The sequence below is a fragment of the Podarcis bocagei genome (genome assembly GCF_964188305.1).
Source record: "Podarcis bocagei genome assembly, chromosome: 1".
Classification (NCBI taxonomy): domain Eukaryota; kingdom Metazoa; phylum Chordata; class Lepidosauria; order Squamata; family Lacertidae; genus Podarcis; species Podarcis bocagei.
This window is the reverse complement of record NC_138125.1, coordinates 63,538,258-63,560,151: the sequence shown is the minus strand read 5'-3', so window position 1 is coordinate 63,560,151 and position 21,894 is coordinate 63,538,258. Positions and strand designations below refer to the sequence as shown.

Genomic DNA, 21,894 nt, shown 5'->3' with positions numbered 1-21,894 from the left:
GTTGCGGCCCGCCTTCCCCCCGGCTCCGGAGCGGCAGGGGGCGCCGTCCTCTGCCGGCCCCACCGCGGAAGGCGGCGGCGTCGCGGCGGCTGGGAGGCCAGAGGGCAGCGGGGCGGGCCCTGCTTCGCTGCTTCCCAGGCGTCGGCGCTGCCCGGCCGCGGCCGGCCGAGGGGTGCGGCGATGGGGATGTGCTTGCCCTGCATGGGGGGAGCCGCCGACGACGTGGTGGAGACGCCCGACCCGGTAAGCGCGGGGGGTCCGTCTCCCTCCCCCTCCGAGCCCCCTTTCGCCATTAAGGGCCACCCCAGATGCAACTCCACCCCAAACACAGAGAAGTCTCGCCATTCAGTAGCAGCGAAACATTTCTTAACCCCCACCCCCCTTTCTTAAGGGGAAGCGAAGCGCCTTCCTTCCACCTGCGCGTCGCTTCTTCTAGTGATCTCCTTTCCCCTCCCTTCCCAGATTTGATAAAGCGCAAAGCGTGGCCATCAGATCTCTTCCAACTCCTGGGGGCGCAAGCTCTAAGACCTGCTTGGAAGGAAGCCCCGTCGAGGGCCAGGTCAACGGCTGGAGGATCGCAAGCCTTAGAAGTTAGCCGGGAGACACACCCTTAAGGACTAGCCGCTTGGAAGAAAACCCTATCGTGCTCAATAGAGGCAATAGTGCCTTGTTACGTGCTCTTGCCTTCACGCGTTGGTAGAGTTGGAACAATCGTGCGCTCAAAAGGGTCACCAGGTTGCAGGCGCCCCCAGTGATCCCAGGTACAGGCACAGAGGAATAGCGGCCAGTGAGTTTGGTGGTGGTGTTTTTTAAGCCTCAAAAGGAGAACAGAACTCTGGAGTGTACAAGCCCTCTTGGAAAAAAGCACCTACTTTGCTGTTACTGAGAATGAGAGAGAGAGAGAGATTACACGTTCTGTTGGATGCATAGTTCAAGGATATTTGAAATATTTATAAGTGTACGAAGTGCAGTTGTCTAATTGCTCTATAAATGCTTCTGCTGGTATGGGGGGGGGGGCAGGACGTAATCGTAATAGCTAACCCAAGACGGTGTAGTTGCTTAGAAGCAAACCCCACAATCTCCAGAGGGGCTTACTCCGATGTAAGCATGCATAGGATTGCAACTTGATTGTTTACTTATTTTCGCACAAAAAATAAATAGCATTTTTTAATTAAAAAAACCCCAGACAATACATTTTTTATAACAACGTACCTTATTTAATAGCACACAAGCTACAGGTAAACTTGGTAGTTTGTAGAACAGTAAAATCCAGAAAGTTTGTGTTCTGAAATCTATATTTATCACTGACAACTTGATTTCCTGGGATTGCATCTAGACCAATTGATTTCTTGATACTACAGCAATATCAGTATCTTCCCTCCATGGTATCAAATTGAGGTTTTAATCCTACCTTTACATGATGTGCAATAATACATTTGTTTATTTCAAACATTTCTGTTCCACTCTAGATTTAAAATAACAATGATGATCTGAATTGAAACAACAAATAAGCAGTATAAAATACCAAAATAAAACATTACAGGTGAATATCATACATAAAATACACATTTAAAGTAGTATAATTGACAGGTGAATAAAACTCCCTCCCCTCAAAAAACCTCTTTGGTTTTTGTATTGGGCCAGGGAGGATTCTAAGAACATTTAGCTGAGCATAGTTAGAAATCTTCCCATCAGACCTGCCTGCTGAATGTGGTTGGAGGCAGAGCAGCTGGGATAGTTTGTTTGTTTGTTTTTACAAGTGTATAAACTGCTTCACAGCCTGAAACCGTGTATGAGATTAAAAAAAGAGATAAAATACAGGCCCTGAAAATGCTAAAACCTTTTCAGCACCATGTACAATTAATAATCCATAAATGGCTGGGTCGTACTTCGGGGAAAGCCTTCCTAAATAAAAATTCATCCAGTAGCCACCTAAACATCAATATGCTTGATGCCTATCTAAATTTCAGCTGGTAATTGATTCCACAGGGCTGAATGCTCAGGGTCTGGTTTCTAGTAAAGTGGTACCTCAGGTTACAAACACCTCGGGTTACAAACACTTTGAGTCACAGACTCCGCTAATCCGGAAGTCGTACCTCAGGTTGAGAACTTTACCTCAGGATGAGAACAGAAATCACGCGGAAGCGGGAGGTCCCATTAGCTAAAGTGGTACCTCAGGTTAAGAACAGTTTCAGGTTAAGAACAGACCTCTGGAACGAATAAAGTTTGTAACCTGGGGTACAACTGTATAAGCTAAGCACACCTCTGGGGCATTCAGTATTCTCAGCAGTGCCTCATCTGAGCAGCACAGTTACCAGGCAGTGGTGGTGAGTGGTCCCTTGGATAACTTCTTGGTCCCAAGTGGCTGAGGGCTTTAAATGTTAAAAGCAAAACCTTGAATGGTGCCCAGTAGCATAGAGGCAGCCAGTGCAGTTCTTTCAGCAGAGGCGTGTACACGATGTCGACGGGATACCCTCGTCAGCAACCTAAGTGCTATGTTCTGCCTGTTTAAGGCCAAGGGAAATGGCCGCATGGAGCCTGGTTCACCACGTTCAGTATTTGTGATATGCTTTGCTATGTGGTTGACTTGGGGGGGAGTTATCAAATGTACTCTCCCTCCCAATGTTTTCCCAGGAATCCTGACCACGGTCTTGAGCAGTGGGAATTGAATTGCTAGAAAGGGATCAATTTTTATATTTTCCGAAGTGGAAACTGTTATAAAGTAGTGCTTAGGGTGTGACGAGGCTCGAGAAAACCTTTGTGCAAATCCCCTGTCAGCCACAAAGTTTCCTGGGTGACCTTGAGCCAGTCTCTTGTCTCAAGGTCACCCTTTTAGTGCTGCTGTGAGGGTGAAATGCAGGGTGTGGGGAGATCATTGAAAACACACTTGAGCTACCTCACTGAAAAAGGGGGGTTGAAATGTATAGCACCTGGAAGGCCCAAAGCTCCCCTCCCTGTGTTGAAATCTTTCTCGTACTCACACACATGTTGTGTCTCCAAAATAATGTGCTGGAGAGAATTTACCTCCCCTTAGCTCACACCTCAGTGACAGACCCCAGGCTACTGCTCCAACCATTTCTAATTCAGCAGCACACAGAGATTAAATCTGTCTTGTCTATCTCTCAGTGTGTGCTGTCTGTCTTCTGGCTTTGATTTCCCCTTCTCCTACCCTCAGGTCCTTCATGTTCCATCTTTTACTTTGCTGCTGGACTGGACTGCTCACTTGGTCACTCACTCACTGTTGTTGGGCTGGAGCACAAACATCCACACCCTCTCCTCATACCCCTTTCCACTGCTGAACTGGATTGGCAGGCCCTCTCTTATCCAAACAAGTGTGCATGTAGATGGGCTAGGAGCAAAGGAACCTGGTGTACACTGAATCAGACCGTTGGTCCATCTAGCCCAGTACTGTCAATTTTGACTGGCACAGCTCTCCAGGGTTTTAGGCAGGAGACTTCCCCAGCTCAGCATGGAGATGAAGATTTCAGGGATTGAACCCGGGATCTTCTGCATACAATGTATGTGCTCTGCCCCTGAGCTGCGGGAAATGAACATCACCTCACTGTTTGTCTACTTTTTTCTTCCCACTACTGCATAGTCAGATATTGGGGTGAGTAGAACCCCGGTATTCTTCCACCCTGAAATGTGCCCCCCCATAGCCTCACTTGGTTGCACTTTTGCCTAATGATGAGGCACTTGGACATCTCACTGTCGACTAGGAAATTGAAAGGCTTATATGCAGTTGCAGGCAGAACTGGCAACTTTGCCTCAAGTTCCCAACAACTGGGAATAATTTACTGCATTGCAAAGAGTGATGGGAAGTCCAATTTCCTCCTCAGTAAAGTTGGTGTGAAATAACTTCTTAAACCACTCTTTTTTATATCCTTTTTGCAGGAGCTGAAAAGAAGACAACTCGCAGAAGCTGCAGAAAAAAGGCAGATGGAGGTAACCTGGTGTTTGGCACAGAGATTGACTCAGATACTTCCTTACTGAATGAATGGGAACAATAGATAAATGGTTGTTTTCTGGAAATTGCATCAGAGTCATTCCTGAGCTGCTCTGGAATATAGGCTTTACAACTAATATTTTTGGAATTAATATCCAGTAATAGTTTCTAGGTATCACATGCTTCTAGATATTTGGCTATCGTAAATAACTCTAGTCTCCCAAACTTTTTGGGCAGTAACAGGATTGCTTTTCTGAAGAGTTTCAAGAGGAAATGGCTGGCCAGAGCAAGGCACAGGCTTTCATCTTCCTTGCCTCGTTTTTTCCTTTCTGGGGAAGGATGCCTTTGGACCCATGAAGAGCTCAGAGGATTCTGAGTCAAGGAATGTCCAGGGATGCTATGTGGCCCATGGACGCCATGCTGGGTACCCCAGTTGTCTACATGGACAACTGTGTTTCCGTGCCCTCTGGCACTCGTCACAGTCCTCCGTGTGCCAGAAGCAGTTTAGTCATGCTGGCCACATGACCTGGAAAGCTGTCTGTGGACAAACGCCAGCTCCCTCGGCCTGAAGCGAGATGAGTGCCACACCCTATAGTGGGCTTAACCGTCCAGGGGTCCTTTACCTTACATGAATTTAATATTTTATGTGATTGTTGTGTTGATTTTTATATATTAAAAAAACCCTAGATTGTCATGTGATTCTTGTGTCCCATTGTTCCTTTCTAAAGTCTGCTTCTCGGGGTATAAAGAATCCATCTTCTGTGGAGGAAAGGAAAAGGAAACAGGAGGAAATGGAAAAACGCCTTGAATCAGGCCCCGGACCAGGCGGCGGCGGACTGAGAGTAATTATGCATAAGATTAAACGCTGTAATTTCTTCTTCCCCACCCCACTTTTTAAAGTAATTATTGAGAGTCAGTTGAGTGATTGCCTTCTTTTTGCAGACAACTGTGTCTTGTAAAGTGCTTTGTTGCTGTTGAGGCATTTGGCACAGGGAATCCAGATCCCTTTGACGGTTTGCTTCACGCGTAGCAATTTCATTGAACAACTGAAAACTGTTTTTCAGAATAGGAGTGTGATGGAGTCTTATGACATTTAAAAGCGAAAACATTAAATTGAGTAAATAATTTAAAAAATATTTTAAATTTAAAGAATTTATAAAGCATCCACTCTTTGATAATGTCATGAGGTGTACAAAGAAAGAAAGTTAAAAATGAATATATTAAATACATCTGTAAAACCAGCAGGGATAATATCCAGCAGTGCTACAAAACTGGTTGAATTGTAAGTTTCTTAAGCAGGCACCAGAAAGAACAAATTGTTGTCACCATGCTCATTTCCAGTGGGAGTGTACTCTAGAATCTGGGTGCCACCACACTTAAAGCTCTGCAGCAGGTATTATTTACATGAAAATCCAAGGTGTGTGGCAGCCACAAGTGGCCTCACTTGATGACCTAGGGGTTTGAGTGGAATGCTATGGAACAGAATTGTATTTCCTAGGAGTATACACAAGCATTTGTTGTGCATTCCTGGTGGTCCAAAATTATTGCTGGAGGTGTCCAATAAAAACCAAATACGAAAGAAATAATCAATGCATAAGCTAAATGTGGCCTCTCATGAGCAGATGAACTGGATTCACAAAATGTAAGCCTATTCCTATGTATAATAAAACCCTTGATCTTGATAAAGATCCCTTGATAAAACAAGGCTGTGAATTTATATCCCCTTTTCACCTTCTTATGTTTTTTTTTCCCATCCTAGTGGCAAGTTGGATAACTCCAAGGGCAGCTCCTGGAGGGAAGAAGACATCCTACTGCCAAGACCTTGCCAGTTCTTGCGACTGAATGGCACTTGTTCGGTGTCTGGTTTTTGCCATTGTTTGCCTCTGAAGATGCAGCAGTACTTTGCCACCATAGCAGAGCAGGGGAAAGATGTGCACTAAGGATGTTGTCAAGTGAAAGCTTCACAATGCACAACAGAGGTGGCCAAAATCAACAGTCCCCTACTAGTTCCGTTGCCATGTTCTAGAGTTTTGCATGTCTTAACATATTTGAGGGGCCTGAGGAGACACGTATGTAATAAATGAAATTTTCCTGCCTTGATTCTTATGGAAATCCATTCTGCTTTTTACAGTGTGCCCAGATACTTAACTGTGTCCTTTTCTCCCCTTGTGTCACACTTGTAAGATTTAAGTCACAGTCCTTAAATCTTAACGTGAGAGTGAGTATTTTGAGGATAGAAGCTTTGGTGCCTTTTAAGGGTGAACTCATATATTTAAGAGAAATGTCACCGTGAGGTAAGAAATTGTGTCTTATTCTTAAAAATGCTAACTCTGGGAGGGCAGTGGACAATATTTATGGGATTTATTTTGCTATCTCATATTTCCTTCTACAGCATTGAGAGTATGTGATTGTGAATCACTTAAAATACAATTAAACCAAAAAGGTTTTGCCTGCCTGCAGTTGTCCCTAAGTTGGTACTGAATGATGCCTGTCATGTCAACTGGGTAGACAGTACAAAGCCTTGACATGTTCTGCTTTCTGGCTATTTCTTTATTTTTAAATTAGTATTCTGAAACAAATATAGGGAATATTCATGTAGTCTCTTTGAAGAAAACCAAGGAATTAAATCAGCTTATGAGGGAGATGGTTTCGCCTTTACTTTTTGTGCTTAAAATTAAGTTGGTGGTTTCTTGCATGCTCCCAAAGCATATTTGGCTTTTTAAAAAAATCTCTCAGTAAAAAATGTACAAAACAAAATCTAAACTATATGCAACTCTTGTGTTTGTGTGTGTGTGTGTGTGTGCGCGCGCGCGTGAGTGTGTGTGTGTGTGTGTGTGCGCGCGCGCTTGCGCTTAAATAAAGTGCCCAAATGAACTTCCTCTAACTTAAACGGGTTATTTAACTTTTCCCGTCCCACAGCATTGTTATAGGTAGGGCTGATTTTCAAAGAGCAGACAAATCCCTACAATAAAATACCCCATTAAAATGGAATGAAATTAAGTTGGAAGGAATGTGCAGTTTTAAAACCTCTCAACATTCTGCTGAGTTAGCTTCTACTAAAGAAAGTATGTTTCTTGTTTTCTAGCCCACAGTAATATAATGTCTGCAGCCTTTCCCCTAAAGGTCAAACTCTGTGTTGAATTTCATAAGCTATGCTGTATTTATAACTAAAACTGTCCAAGTGCTTTAACAAGTTAACTGAGAATCGGATGTTTTCCCTTTCCTTGGCACAAAATAACACAGGTTTGGGTTGGGAGTGATGCATTTGGCCCAGTTTTGAGAGAAAAGTTGTGGGTTACGGCAATTTCCCTTTCACTCATTAGCTTTACAAGGTGTATCGTGTAGTATCTGGCAGGAGAGAGTCCGGCATCTGTCTTCATATTTGTTCACGTAATGTGATTGTTTTAATAAATACAGTGCAGAAAGTCTGGCCACGTTGTAAAATACCGATACCTCAAACATAATTATGGGCATTTGTGTTGCACTCATACTGTACTTACTGCTTTTTCCTGCTGTAATACCAATGGAATAACACTTGCGACATCTAGATTTCCAGTAATGCAGAGCATCCTTTAAGAGGATGATGCTAAGAAAAGTTATTATTAAAGTGCCAATTTGGGAATTAAGTTGCCTGTGCTTCTTTTATTACTTCTGTTGAGCTCCCAAAAAGGGGGTCCATGTTGGACTGAGAGCTTTCCGTTGTCAGCACTTTCTACATTAATTGGTGCGAAACCACTGTGTTCTTTCAGTGCATACAGTAGGTGTGTGAGGTCTCAGCCCCTTACTGGCTGAACTTTTTATACTTCTCTGGCTGTTATAGTTGCCATACTTCAAAGGTCTGTGTACTTTTGAATTTCAGAGCTTTGAATAATGTGGATTTTGTGTTTGAGGAAAGGAGTGTGTTATTTTATGTGACAAGTCATGGTGTTGTAGAAAGGTACTGGAATTTTATTTGTGTTACAAGTTGTGCTCTTTGCTTATATTTTCCAGAAATACTACAGAAGGATTTAATACAGAATTATCTTTAAAACACATTTTCAGGAGCCAAGTGTTTTTAATTTCACTAAGAGCAAGACTGTGAATTACAGCTTTATATCCTGTTACATATTTGTTTTGACCACTCTCCTCTCCAAAGGCGACTTGAGACTTCTTAGGAATAGATACAATCCTGCTTACCCCATTTGCTATTGCAGAGGCAAGGTGTCTGCCTCTTCTTGTTTGTGTGCAACCCAACAAGCTGATTGAGGGGTCTCACACACCCAAAAACAGGTTATTAGTACTTTGAGAGAGCAGATAGCCTCTATCCAGAAGCTTTTTGCAGGTGAGAATCTTGTTCCCACTGTCCTGAAAACTTGAGTGCGTAGTAGAAAGAAAGCAGTGCACAAGCTGTAGACAAACCATGTCCTTTCCATATTTTTTTGGAATGAGCAAGTTCCACCAAAATCGAAGGGATTTTGAAGTAATGTATAAAAAGATCTTAGGGACGCGGGTGGCGCTGTGGGTAAAACCTCAGTGCCTAGGACTTGCTGAACGTAAGGTCGGCGGTTCGAACCCCCGCGGCGGGGTGAGCTCCCGTCGTTCGGTCCCAGCTCCTGCCCACCTAGCAGTTCGAAAGCACGTCAAAGTGCAAGTAGATAAATAGGTACTGCTTTATAGCGGGAAGGTAAACGGCGCTCCGTGTGCGGCGCTGGTGCTGGCTCGCCAGATGCAGCTTTGTCACGCTGGCCACGTGACCCGGAAGTGTCTTCGGACAGCGCCCGCTCCCGGCCTCTTGAGCGAGATGAGCGCGCAACCCTAGAGTCGGTCACGACTGGCCCGGAATGGCAGGGGTACCTTTATAAAAAGATCTTAGGTTCTTGTCAAATATGTAATTTGATAACAAAAGGATATTGGTTGCAGGTAGAGTCCTTGATGTAATGCCCCTGGAGTGTTTCCAGGTATCTGATGACACTACATAGGAGCAGAGGTTACACACATGCTTGTCTTCTGAGGTCTGATGCCTTCAACTAGGATTTTCCATTTTGTGTGCACAAAGCATTGAAAAGATCAAGGCAATGCCAGCCTACGTGGAACATCCAAGTTGTGTAGGCTTCTTATTTGGATTGAGACAATGATGGTCAAAAGATCCATTCCGTCAGCAGCTCACGGAAAGTGACTGTTCTTATAGCTACAGATTAAGGATTACTTATAGGTAAACCTATACTGTAAACTGCCTCGTGAGCCCTGGTATATAAAATAAATAGGTAATGCTCATGGAAAGTGTTTAGCCCCCAAAACACTGCAAAATCTGAGTAGGTTTAGGTCAGTCTCTACTTGTTTGTGAGAGCAATATGTTGCAATGAACCACTGAGAGTTTGTTTTTTTAAAAGTATCTGTTTATTTCTAATGCACCATGTGATTTCAGCTCAAATTTATACAGTCATCATTCAAATAATCCTCGAACAATGATTTTTCTAGGAAAGGCACAAAAGTTGTCAAGTATAGACAAAAGAAAATTAGCAAAACCAATAAACCAAAACCCTAGCATTCCTATATATCACGGAGATGTGTAACATAACCACTCCCCAACATTTATCTACAGAGAATGCATGTAGTATTTCCATATTTTATTCAATATGCTCAAAAACATAACTAAATCCAGCGGCAGAGAATATCCCACCATCACACGGTGGGACAACGATCTATAACTGCCTATACATTTCTATAACCACCTAAAGCTATACTGTTACCCTTCAAGCACAACAGCCAGGAAGAGCTAATCTAAAGGCAAATACCAAGCACCCAAACAGCAGATACATGGGAGTACTACTGGTGATTGCATTCGCATGTCAAGTTTGAAAGTTTCAGAACGGGGAGGGGGAAGCTGTGCACCTTCACATGTTGGGTTCTCGATTCCCACTAGGCCTGGCTAGTGGTCGAGGATGATGGGAGTTGTAGTCCAATGACACCGGGGGGCTACAGGCTTCCTATCCTTGGGGAAGAATGACTGTCAGGAATCATTCCTCTGTCAAAAGGATATACAGATTTTCTTTAGCACTTACTATGAAAAACAAATCTGAGTGGACTTACTCTTTTAGCTGTAACTTAAAGCTATGAAACACACTCGTGAGTCTTATCATTCCAAAATGTTGGCCAATCTGAAGCTCTTTAGCTCTTTATACTAAGGGCATGTGGTCCTCTAGATATTGTTGGACTCCAACTTTCATCGGTCCCAGCCAGCATGGCCGAGGGTCAAGGATGATAGGAGTTGTAGTCCCAATAACATTTGGGGGATACAGGTTCCCCATCCCTGTAATAATTCCAAGGCACTCTTCTCTATCTTTGTCAAGGCCAGCTTTAGCCTTTCTGTTGTCCAGATGTAAATATGGTTACTGTCTTTCGATCCACCTAATGCATACCTCTGATGCAGTCACTTGAGAGAGCTTGCTTTGCAACAGCATCACTGGTTTAGAGAGTACAGGGTGAGGGGAATGGGGGATCCCAGGTGGCATTTGACTTGTAGTCCAACAGCGCATTGCCATCTCGTCAGTACCTGGTGTTATATGCAGCTTAGGAACCAAAAGCATACATGAACCATATTGAAACATCTTAAAACAGATTATAGCAGGGGAGGAGGACAAATACTCTTAATGTGGCTTTCAATAGAACACATGCATGCATTCTATGGAGGCTGCTCTTTTGTTTTCAAACCTATACATGCTTGCTGCTTGTTTCTTTCACCAGTTGGGAAAGGCCATATATTAAGACAATATACAGGCATTTCCCACCAGTTATCTACCTTCTTATGCAGTAAACACACTGGCACAGCAGCTATTGATAGGCCTAGAGCTATGTGATGCAAGTATGACATTCTCTTGCCTGTAAGAGTATCCCATTCATTGCAGGGGGGTGGGGGTTGATGAAGTGCACAGAAGAATGCATTACAGTGGTGCCTTGCAAGACGAAATTAATTCGTTCCGCGAGTCTTTTCGTCTTGCGATGTTTTTCGTCTTGCAAAGCACGGTCCGTCGCAACTGCGCCTCTTCAAGCGGCTTTCAGAAAAAAGCGAACAAACTCGCAAGACGAAAACGTCTTGCGAAGCAAGCCCATAGGGAAATTCGTCTAGCGAAGCAACGCAAAAACCGCAAAACCCTTTCGTCTAGCGAGTTTTTCGTTTTGCGAGGCATTCGTCTTGCAGGGCACCACTGTAAAAAAAAATCAGGTCTCATCTATGAATGAGGCAGCCTATAAACAGAGGAGTTCACAGTGTGTGTCAGAACAGGGAAAGCTGCCTTATATCTATCTGGCCCAGCAGTGTCTGCTCTGACTGGCAATATATCTCCAGGGTCTCAGACAGAGGTCTTTCTCATCTGCTACCCAGCTTTTTTCTTTTTTTTAACTGGAGGTGAACCTGGAGCTTTTGGGATGCCAATAATGAGGTTAACCACAGAGCTCTGAATTAGGGCAAATGATTGAGAATCATAGATGTTTTCCATACAAATATATCACATTTTGTTACTTTAATGTGACTCATAAGTCATTCTAAGAATACATTCATAGAGTAATAATTTGGCTAAAAATATATGTCTGTTTTTTAAAAATCAGATTGTAGTAATTAACCTATCGAGGGTAACTTGTATAAAAAGGAACAGCACTAGAAATAAATAGTTCTACAGTTCAACAACCCACAAAATGGGTTGCCATTTCCAGTCTGCATGTAATTTTCAGGAGTCCTTTTAAAGCACCAACTAATGTAACTACACTTGAGAAGATAGCATGGGCCTACATATACAGAGTCCCGAATGAACATTTCACTTAATCTCCTTTTTGGATTTGTAATGGGCAGAAACAACCAAGTAGCTGTCTGGGTTCATATCCTTGATGGTCGGAGACTTGTTCTGGATCGGGGATGTTTTCCCATCCACTCGGGAAATCTGCAGCATTCGGCACGGGTCGTGTTTCAGCAAATACCCGGCAAACGTCTCCCAGCCGCCTCCTACGCGAACCATCACATGCTTGTTGTGCAGCATCTGAATTTGCAAAAGAAAAGAGGGAGAGGGGAAAAATAACTCCTGAAATTCATGTTTGTGAATGACAAGTTTTTTCCTGAAAACACTCAAAGCCCAGTTCACTGTAATCCTGTTGAAATCACTGGGAGTAACGGCTCAGTCCTAAACACTTTCAGTGCTATTGCAGAAACTGCAGGGGAGGCAATCAAAGCTTTGCCACAGCATACATCTGCTCATGGGTGCAATGCAAGGTTGCATTTGGGCCCTGCTATTGTTTAATATCTCCCTAAATGATGTAGTTTAGAGCTTTCTTCTCCTCTTCCCTGCCTGCCAAAACTGGTAATGAACAAAAATTTATACTGCTGCTTTATTTAGACAATATGGCTCTTATTTCATTATCCCAAGTAGGTACAAGATTACTTTCCAAATTCAGAGCATATTGGAAGCAGGATGGCTCGTATAGGAAAGCAAAATCACGTTCATAAATAGTCCAGAATTAGCAGAGTATGTGAAGGATAACACGCATCAGGAGGGAGCAGATATGAATCAACGCCTTCCCTGGAACTAGTTCATATGAGCCTTCCTAGGAAGGCTTGGGAAATCATTGTCAACATAAGAAAAGTTTTCAGTTATAATTATTCCACCATTTTCTCTTGACACAACTCTCAACAATAGAATGGGCATCTCCTCTGGCTGTCGGTCAAATTATCATACCATACATTTTACTCCCACTTGCAGGAAAGAAGTTATGAAAATCATGTTGGTAATATTACTTTTTTGTAAACCTATTTGCAACCGTGGAGTAATTGCTAGTTCTGTCACTCTGCTAGATTTATGTCTAAAATGGGTCCAGAACTAGGCAATTTGATAAAACAGTAATAAAAGAAACAGTATGCTGTACTTCTCTCATTTGAAAACAACCCCTCCACACTTCCCCCTGAAATATTCCCACAACAAGCCCGACTAATGTGCCCTTAGTAATACTATTGTTGATCGCTACACTGACTCTCCTAGAGGAGAAGTTAAAAAGTCAGAGGAGAGGGAAGAATCTAGCAAACTGACAGCGTAGCCATTGTGTTTCATTGTGGAATAAATTCCAGACATGCCCACGGCCATTGCTGCTACCATACGTGCACTAAAACCAAAGCAGGAAAATGTTTAATCGCAATGATTCCAGGAGACATTTATGAATCACATAAATCTTTACTATTGGGAGGCTGCCACAAGAGGGCTCTTCTCTCACAAGACCTGCCATTGAATTTCTATAGAGAAACCAGGAGTGTTATTAAAATGGAGGTGGCAATATGTGAGGAGAGGGATTAATAATGTGACACTGTTTTACGGTGCTTGCATCAGCTGAGGAGGCACTGTAACATCACAGTCAGGGCTGTAGGAACTGCTGAGTGGCCCTCATAGCTTGGGAAGGCAAAGGGATACTGGGTAGCTTTGCACATGACAGAAAAGCGTGGAAAGGAAGAATAGATTTTTAGATTATTTAGTCCAACCCACTGCTCACTGTAGGAAGCTTGCAGCTACAGCCTGAGTCATCTACCCTCCAGGTAAATACCTCCAGTGACAGAAAGTCTCCTACCCCGAGACTTTCTTTCCTCCCTTCAAATGGCAATAATGCAATAATGACATGAGCAATGTAAATCGATGACAGCATTGATAGGAGGACAACTCATTGGGGAGCTCACTTTCAGCTGCTTTTACACAGATAATGGAAGCAACAGCACTTCTTAGAAATAAGTATCTCACTGCATCTAACCACAACAGAAGTACAGCCACTTTTAAGTGGAAATCAGCCTAAGCCAGATATCAATACCCAAGAAAGTTGGTGATTGTGATAGCAAAAGTTTTTCTTAGATCACGCAAAATGTTGGGATGCCCTACGTGACAATGAAACCAATGCCATGATATGGATTCTGACAAAAATCTACATCACAGAACATCATAACTATGACATACATCACAACACAGGGCAAAAGGTTGAACATACAATCACGGTGAAAGCCTGTTTGCGGGGGCTTAGTAGGAGATTCACATCAGTATTCTGCATAAAACACATCAGTGGCACTCTGCCTGACATACCCTTTTGTTTTCCTTTTTATTTAAAATAAAATAAAATGCATTAATGTTTAATGAAAGAAACAAAGTTTAGGAGAGGCAAACATGAAGCCACATTTATAAAACTACAACAGTTGCAACTGCAGCCAAAGGGATTTACGCAAGCTAAGCAGGTGGAGGATTTCAGCCAGAGGGTTTTGCAAAGCATTTTAAACACAAAGATGGATAGCATTTGTTTTGCTGGCTTCTTCTCTGCCTTTAATCTTCAGTCAGGAGAATAATAGATTAATAAAAACAGAATAATAAAATAAATTGGAATAATAGAAGCAATAATTAAGCATGGCTGCAAACACGAGATGCAGAAGATGCCTTGACTTCAAAGAAGCCTCATAGCCTGAAGGAAATGCCATTTCTCTCCTGCCAAGTTAGCAGTGAATGAAAGATTCATAAGCTCTGGGGTAGATCAATCAATGCAAACCTTTAGAGGTCACCCTTCTACCCAGGGAACAAATGCTTGGACTTTTGAAATGTGATACAGCTATGCATTGAAGGCATTCCCGCCCCCTGCTTGGCCCAGTCATGTCACAAATTTCAGCTACACAAGCAGATCTGAATGATTTTGAGATTCTGACACTTATTTGTCAAGTGTGTCAGCTTAAGTTTGGATATTCAGGAATTCTTGGCCTGCGGCAAGCCATTTCAGACACGAAAGCTCCTTAGCAGATTTTCAGTTGTAGGGGAAATGGAAATATTTATGTTCTTGAAAGCCCCTCCCCACCCTGCTATTCACACACTAGATTAGAAAGCTAACTTGAACAGTGCCAGTAGAACACCCATTGCATGACCTCAGTTTTATTCTTTAGAAGCATTTGCACTGGGGTCACTAAAATGTGTCCCCCTCTCTTTCTTCCAGAGAGAAAGTCCTTTTGCTTTGCCAGGTGTGTCTTCTCCTCCCCCTGAGCACAGATCTGGAGGAACCACAGAGAGGACATGGGGAGAGAAGGAGAGCGAAGTCCCATTGCACTAGAAGGAGTTCTTGTGAAGGGCTTCCACTAGCAGAATGGGGTAGTTGAATCCAGTCCCATATGTCCAGATAGGCTTGCTGAAATAAATGTGCATTTAGCAGGCATCTAAAGCATCATCACCATTATAAAAATAATAACCCCATGGGTGGTAATATGGATCCATCCCAATGCTAGAAAAAAAGAAGCCAAAGTATTCACATCACTTAATCAATACGTTTATATGGCACCCCCACCAGCAGCAGCTGGAGAGGAACAGTAGCCAGACCAACTGCAAAGCAGGCCAGACTTTTGCTATCACCTGTCTGCTCTGCTTTGCTACTGCTCCCCTGTGAAGAGGGAGCAGAGATGTCAGTTCATCCCTGGGGGGCACAGGACCTACCCACAGATTAGAAACAGCTGGAAGAGGAAAAATAGTTGTTTATCTGCGGATTAGTGAGTGGGAGTATACTTTGTTTATTATTTGAGTATACTTAATGTTGTTGTTATTTATATGGTGGGCCGCTTGGGTTGTTTTTGTTTATTTTGTAAGTGTTATTTTAGACAATATATTAATATATTATATGATCCCCTTTATTTATGTCCTTCCTTTATAGTAGTGTGTGTGTGTGTGTGTGTGTGTGTGTGTGTGTGTGTGTGTGTGCACGTGCGTGTTTACTGTAAGTCACTTGGACACTTTTGGGAGACAAGCAACTAATAAGTTAAATAAATAAGTAATATGAGTATTATGTTCATTCTAAGATGTACTGTCCACAAGTATAAGATAGGCCACAAGAGGGAAATTACATTGCTAATTAATACTGTCATGTTAATTTGCTTATTATTCCACTCCAGGTCCAGTTTTTGGCCCATTTTTTTCAAATAGTAAATTACTGTTTTCAGTAATGGAATCTTCATTTATGAATGAGTCAGATTCCAACACCAGGAGCTTAAAAGAAATTGGATCTAGAATTTGGAACACCTTTGACTCCTGGGAATACTATAATGTGTGTTTTCAAACACCTACTTATATTTTCCATTTGCAAGTTACAGTACCATTGCAGGCTATTCATCCATTAAGTGAGACATTCTTCCCCTTCTCCCCACAGCTTTTCAATGGTTACACAGAGACTGTTTGCCTTCTTTATGGGTCAGTACACTTTCTTTCTGTGCTGTTTTATATGTAACAATATTCTGAGATGGCACTGTACCAACATAAGGCTGCTGACGACTAAGGAAATGTGCTTTTTGCTGAATGCTGAAGAATATAACAGGTGTTCAACAGATTAGCTGGAAGGCAGAATACTAGAAACAGTAGACAAATGCAATATAACGACGGCAGAACATTTGAAAAAGAACTTACACATTTTATCCTTTCAATGTTAGCTGCATTTCACACAATGCCTCTGCAGCCTTACCTGTTTCCACCTTGCAGAGAAAAGTCAGTGGTGTGCTTTTTAACAGTGGATGATCCATGGACAGACCCCACTAAATGCTGCTAAATGCTAACACTGTGCTTCTCCATAAGGTACAATATCAGTTTTTATAACAAGTAAATCATAGTGTAGCATACAGGCTGAGTTACACACAAAGCAGTTCCTGATTTAGATCACAAACTTGCTTAGGCAAGTGTCAACCTGTCCATTGGCAGTATGATGGTGGTAGGATGTGGGTGGCGCTGTGGTCTAAACCACCAAGACTCTTGGGCTTGCTGATCAGAAGGTCAGCCGTTCAAATCTGTGCAATGGGGTGAGCTCCCGTTGCTCTGTCCCTGCTCTTGCCAACCTAGCAGTTTGATAGCACACTAGTGCAAGTAGACAAATAAGCATCGCTGTGGTGGGAAGATAAACAGTGTTTCTGTGCGCTCTGGTTTCCGTCACGGTGTGCCGTTGCGCCAGAAGCGGTTTAGTCATGCTGGCCACATGAAAGGAAAGCTGTCTGTGGACAAACGCTGGCTCCCTCAACCTGAAAGCAAGGTGAGCACTGCAACCCCATAGTCACCTTTGACTGGACTTAACCATCCTTTATCTTTTTAAATGATGGTGGTACTGATGTTGCTGCTGTTCCTCACTGTCATCATCCTGATCTACCTTCCAGGGTTGCAGTAAGGCTTGGAAAAAGGACAGTATGGGAATAACCCTAAACATTCTCAGTTGCTGTATACAGAGATTCTCCGAGAGACCAATTTCTTAAGCATTCATTCTGTTTTGCTTGCACAAAGCTTACACAGAGCTTTGTTTCTAACCAGTCTTTATTGGACACTTGTGCTTCTTTCTTTTTTTGCAAGATGGTTATTATATGACAACCAGAATTCATCTTGATTTGCTTACGGGTATTTTACATTAGTTGTTCATTCATCCTACACTTTTCAATGCATTTGCTCCTAACCACAAATAGTCCAGAGTGGTGGTTGTTGTTTTTTAAGTGGATGCGCTGTGCTAGGGTGCCAGAGTACTTTCACCCGTTTTAATTGTGCAAACTTGAAGATCTGATATGTGTCAAATCCTGACAGTCTGGAGATGCCCTGTGTCAGTTAGCTTTGAGGCTTTTCCAGAGCTTGAACAGACAAGCTCAGGGATTGTATGGCCCCATGTTCATTAGAGTTTCCCTGAGCTTCCCTGTTGTTAAATGGAGCCTTGTGATGAAGAATTATAGAAATGTAGTATTATAGAAAGCAGACATTTGCTTGCCAGATTTAAAGCTCTTACAGACTGTGGGTGTGGCATGCTGACAGGCAGCATTATAAAGCCATTCGACAATGGGACAATAAACTGTTCTGCTTTCTGTCAACACATTGCCAAAGATTAGATAAATGATGACAAGCTACGATGCAAACCCACTTCCTTTTTAAACAAAATTTGCAGAATGGAGCTTTGCCAAGTCATTCGATCTTTCATATTCCTGGAAAGCAAAGCATATATTTCTAGAACTATTGTGTGGAGACCATTTTTAACTTAACCTGACGGAGGAATAACTTGCAAAGATGATGGCTACCACTGGATGGCAGACATGCTCTGTGTACAAAGTACAGCGGCTGGATGCAATCTGACAATTTCATACCAGCAGGTAAGGTGAGAGACAGTATGTTAATTTCAGCCCAGTTTTGCCTACAAAGCATGTCCTTTCTGCACTGAATACTATAGGAAGACAGCATTCTGTGAAGCTGGGAAAACAACCAGAGGTTCTAGTTGCACAAGCTTCAAAACATGATATTCCTCATTGTACTCAAAGGAGAAACCATAATAGTGCCAAAGTGCCTTATGATCTTCCTGTGGCACATCTTTCAACAGTGTCAGATAGGTGGAAATGTTGCAAAAGAACCCCCTGAGAATATCCTCCTCCAAACCCCCAGGATCAGCTGCCGGGGGTAGCCTGTCTACATACCTTTCTAAGATGTATGACTGGTGCTGGAGGATAAGGCATTGCTCATGTTTAATGATGTCTAAGGAAGTCCCGGGGCTTAGTTCTGGGTAAATGAATAAAGCATTGCAGCCTAAGAGATCTCATGGACTGTTATTTTATTCTGTAAATATAGACTGCAGTTTTAACCTTTTTAGTCACTTACAGTCCAATTCTATGCATGTTTACTCAGTTGAAACATGGTTTTCAGTGGGGCCTACTCCACTGAATATTATAGAACTGCAATATAGAGGGGTCAAAAAAATAAGGCAATGTAAACATACAATACAGACCATCCCTCATTATGCACACATCTCTAGAGAAAGTGGAGTGAGGAGAAGCTTTTGAGTCTATTGAATCCTCCCCACAAAAGGACCCTCGGCTGGTTTTGTCGTCTTCTGCCAGGTGTGCTATAACACCTGACCTGACCAATCTGACCATGTAGCCCTTCTGTACTTTATGTATGTGTATTGAGATACCCATTCTCCTCCAGGATATGAAAAACCTGGTCGCAATTTGTTCCAATTCAGTGGTAAACCATGGGGTTTCCTAGGGGAAAGTGGAGGTGTGGGTGAGCCCTTCCATCATGTGTGGCTCTGCACATGTGGAAGTGGTTGGCTCATGTCTTAATTTTCATTTGCTTATGTGCACAAGCCAACCATCTCAACCACTCTGGCCTGAATAGTGCACAAGATCAGTTTGCTATGTGCCCACCTGGAATGACCAAATAGTGTTCTTTAACAACACACACACATACACACACACACACACACACACACACACACACACACACCATTCCCAGTTTCTCATTCTCCATCCTGTCTACATACAGTTAATCAGGTCTTTTTTTCAGTTGGAACTCACCGGAACTGAGTCCCGGCACCTATCTGGTGCGTTTGGGCACATGTGTAGTGTTGTGGTCTCAACAACTTTGGTCGTTTGATGCTCCTCCTAAAAAAAGGTCCACAAGCTCTGGCACCTCTTTTTCCAGAAAAAAAGCCCTGCTGTATATACTCCATACATTTCAGAACCATTTTGTCTGGTACAGAAATTTAATAAATAACAACAGGTCCACACTGTCTTTTCTTCCTGAACCCTTTCTCCCTTCATTAATCTCCCCTTGCCTTGCCCTATCCCTTTCAGACTACAATGGTACCTCGGGTTACAAACACCTCAGGTTACAAACACTTCAAGTTACAGACTCCGCTAACCCGGAAGTAGTACCTCAGGTTAAGAACTTTACCTCAGGATGAGAACAGAAATTGCACGCTGGCTGTGCGGTGGCAGCAGGAGGCCCCATTAGCTAAAGTGGTGCTTCAGGTTAAGAATGGTTTCAGGTTAAGAACGGACCTCCAGAACAAATTAACTTCATAACCCAAGGTACCACTATATGCTCTTGAGCTTCCAACCAAGAAGCTAACCAGGATATAAGATAAGGGGTGGGGAGGGGAGGGAGAGAAGGGGAGAAACTCCCAAAATTCTACTTAATAGAATGCTCAGGTTCCTGCAGCATGCCTTCATAAATAACACCTTCATTTTCATACCAGTCTACATGGAAATCAAGATATCCTTGCAATATTGCCCTATTTCCCCCCTCTTTTAGAGATCTACATATATGCAATGTACTCCTGGGTTCACAAATGCAAACACAATGTTTTATTATTATGATTATGAATGGCAGCAAAAAAAATACTAGAAAATGGATTGGATCTTAAGCTGCTCTTCCATTCACACATGTGGATCATTTCCACCAATTCCTCTCTCCATTTGCACTGCGGAGGGAATGGGGAGGAGGGAAAGCTCCATTATGTCAGTGTGAACTCTGCAATTCTCACAGAAGGAAAGTTAGGATTCAAGCCAATACCAATGTTTTCAATGAAATTCTTTGGAAAGGCTAACACATTAAGGGTAACAGTCCAGAGAATGATGGGTTGGATTGATCCAGGCCAAGTTGGTTGAACCTAGTGGGGTCACTGAAACCTGAAGTCCTACTGATTTCAATAGGGACTAAGGGCAACTAACAGATCAAACTGCGCATAGCTAATTCCATGTACCTAAATGAGGTCTGATTTTTTTTTGCAAAGCAAAGCATGCCACTCTTAAACATATGGAGTGGGAAGATGTTGAAAATCATTTGCACGGTTGCTGTTCCATAGTGTTCATTTCCCAGCTGTTGCTTCAGTGATAGCTCAGGCTGGGAGCTTCTGTAGGAGCTAGAGGTTCAACTCCTTGCTAAGAGCGGTCATGATCCGAGCAGGTACGTCTGTGTGCTTCCCCTTTCTCCCAAGTAGCGCCATGAACAGCTAGACAGGCACTTTGGCAATGGCTGTGAATTTCCTGCCTGACCCACCATCTTCTCTCCTGTGGTCTTGGAGAAGAAGATTTTAAGGGTGTTGTGTGAGGCACAGCAGACCATGAACCCAAACAGCTCTTTTAGGGCTTTCTAGTCCTGAGGCAGGGGTGTCCAGATTCTACGGCTTCTCAGGGTCACTGGCAGTATTGAAATATGCTGGAGGGTCCTGCTCCCTTTGTTCCTCATCCGAGGAGACATCAAATGTGAGGTTTGGGCAGAGCTGAACTGTGACACATGGCAGCATTAGTCCCACTGCACCACTGTGGACATGCAACACACTGGATATTCAAGTTAGAGTCTAGGGTGCTAGCTTGGAAAAGAGACTGTTATGATAAAGGCTTGCAAAACTGATCTCCTATTTCATATAATAGCAGAAGGGACCTGATGCTTACAGACTTCTGTTTTGAAAAAGCTTTTAATAAAGTTCCTTTCCAAATATTCCTGATTAAACTGGGGCATAGAGACAGGTACACCTATGGATCTGTAGTTGGTTAAAGGACAGGAGGCAGAGGGTGATAATAAAAAGAGATGCTACACAGGTAAGGAAGCATGGACCTTTTCAAGCATTGGGGTCCTCTAAGGATCTCTGTTGGGACTGATGCTTATTCATAAATTATATTTTAAAAATCCATCAAGAAGCATTTAAAAATAAATGAACTGGACTTAGGGGTGAGCAGTAAGGTAGCTAGGTTTACAAACACCACCAAATGATTTGGGGCAGTAAAAACCTAAGTAAATGGCGAAGGATTCCAAAAGAACCTCTCCAGACTGAGTAAATGGACAACAAATGCAAATGCAATCCAGTGCAAATGTGAAGTTAAGTACTTTTGGGCAAGCGATCCCGGATTTACATATGCTGTAATGCAATCTGAACTGACTGCAATTCCCCAAAGTAAGTACTACTGGAGTTGGGGTAGATAGCTCAAGCAAAATGTCAACTCAGTTTGCAGTGGCAGTTAAAAGGCAGATTCCAGGTTTAAAAGGTCATTAGGAAAGTGCTTGAAAATAAAATGGCCAGTGTTACAAAGCCATTATACAAAGCTATGGTATGCCCACATTTGAAACACTGAGCGTGGTTCCACTTCCCCAGTCTAATAAAGTATGTCTGCATATGAATCTGCTTTAGTGCAAGGAGTTAGC

The 21,894-nt window shown here is 42.8% G+C and overlaps 3 protein-coding genes across 9 annotated transcripts in view; 2 read left to right on the top strand and 1 right to left on the bottom strand.

The window, feature by feature from the left end:
* The window catches only part of FANCF (FA complementation group F), a 315,286-nt gene that overhangs the window by 166,118 nt on the left and 127,274 nt on the right, over nt 1–21,894 (top strand). The gene's annotated exons all lie outside the window — the stretch shown is intronic.
* Nucleotides 86–7,572, top strand: SVIP (small VCP interacting protein). 2 transcript variants are annotated; one of them, XM_081213393.1, is made up of 5 exons: nt 86–243; nt 3,895–3,945; nt 4,675–4,788; nt 5,706–6,764; nt 6,809–7,572. In XM_081213393.1, exons 1-4 carry the CDS (start codon nt 181–183, stop codon nt 5,718–5,720), a joined length of 243 nt encoding a protein of 80 aa, XP_081069519.1. In that variant the 5' UTR covers nt 86–180; the 3' UTR covers nt 5,721–6,764; nt 6,809–7,572. The 2 variants fall into 2 exon arrangements, with proteins under 2 accessions (XP_081069519.1, XP_081069518.1); XM_081213392.1 differs by having other exon boundaries at nt 5,706–6,768.
* GAS2 (growth arrest specific 2) overlaps nt 11,119–21,894 on the bottom strand; it is a 118,636-nt gene continuing 107,860 nt past the window's right edge. For all 6 annotated transcript variants that reach the window (XM_081166194.1, XM_081166193.1, XM_081166192.1 and 3 more), the window contains one exon: nt 11,119–11,955. In XM_081166194.1, the coding sequence (XP_081022320.1) occupies nt 11,737–11,955 (219 nt within the window). In that variant the 3' untranslated portion in view covers nt 11,119–11,736. The remainder of the gene's footprint in view (nt 11,956–21,894) is intronic.

What these genes read in the sequence shown, in the direction of transcription:
- SVIP (XM_081213393.1), top strand. Translation starts at nt 181, where the DNA reads ATGGGGATGTGCTTGCCCTGCATGGGGGGAGCCGCCGACGACGTGGTG. An exon ending in TGGTGGAGACGCCCGACCCG is followed by an intron (nt 244 to 3,894) that starts GTAAGCGCGGGG and finishes TCCTTTTTGCAG; the next exon opens with GAGCTGAAAAGAAGACAACT. An exon ending in CAGAAAAAAGGCAGATGGAG is followed by an intron (nt 3,946 to 4,674) that starts GTAACCTGGTGT and finishes TCCTTTCTAAAG; the next exon opens with TCTGCTTCTCGGGGTATAAA.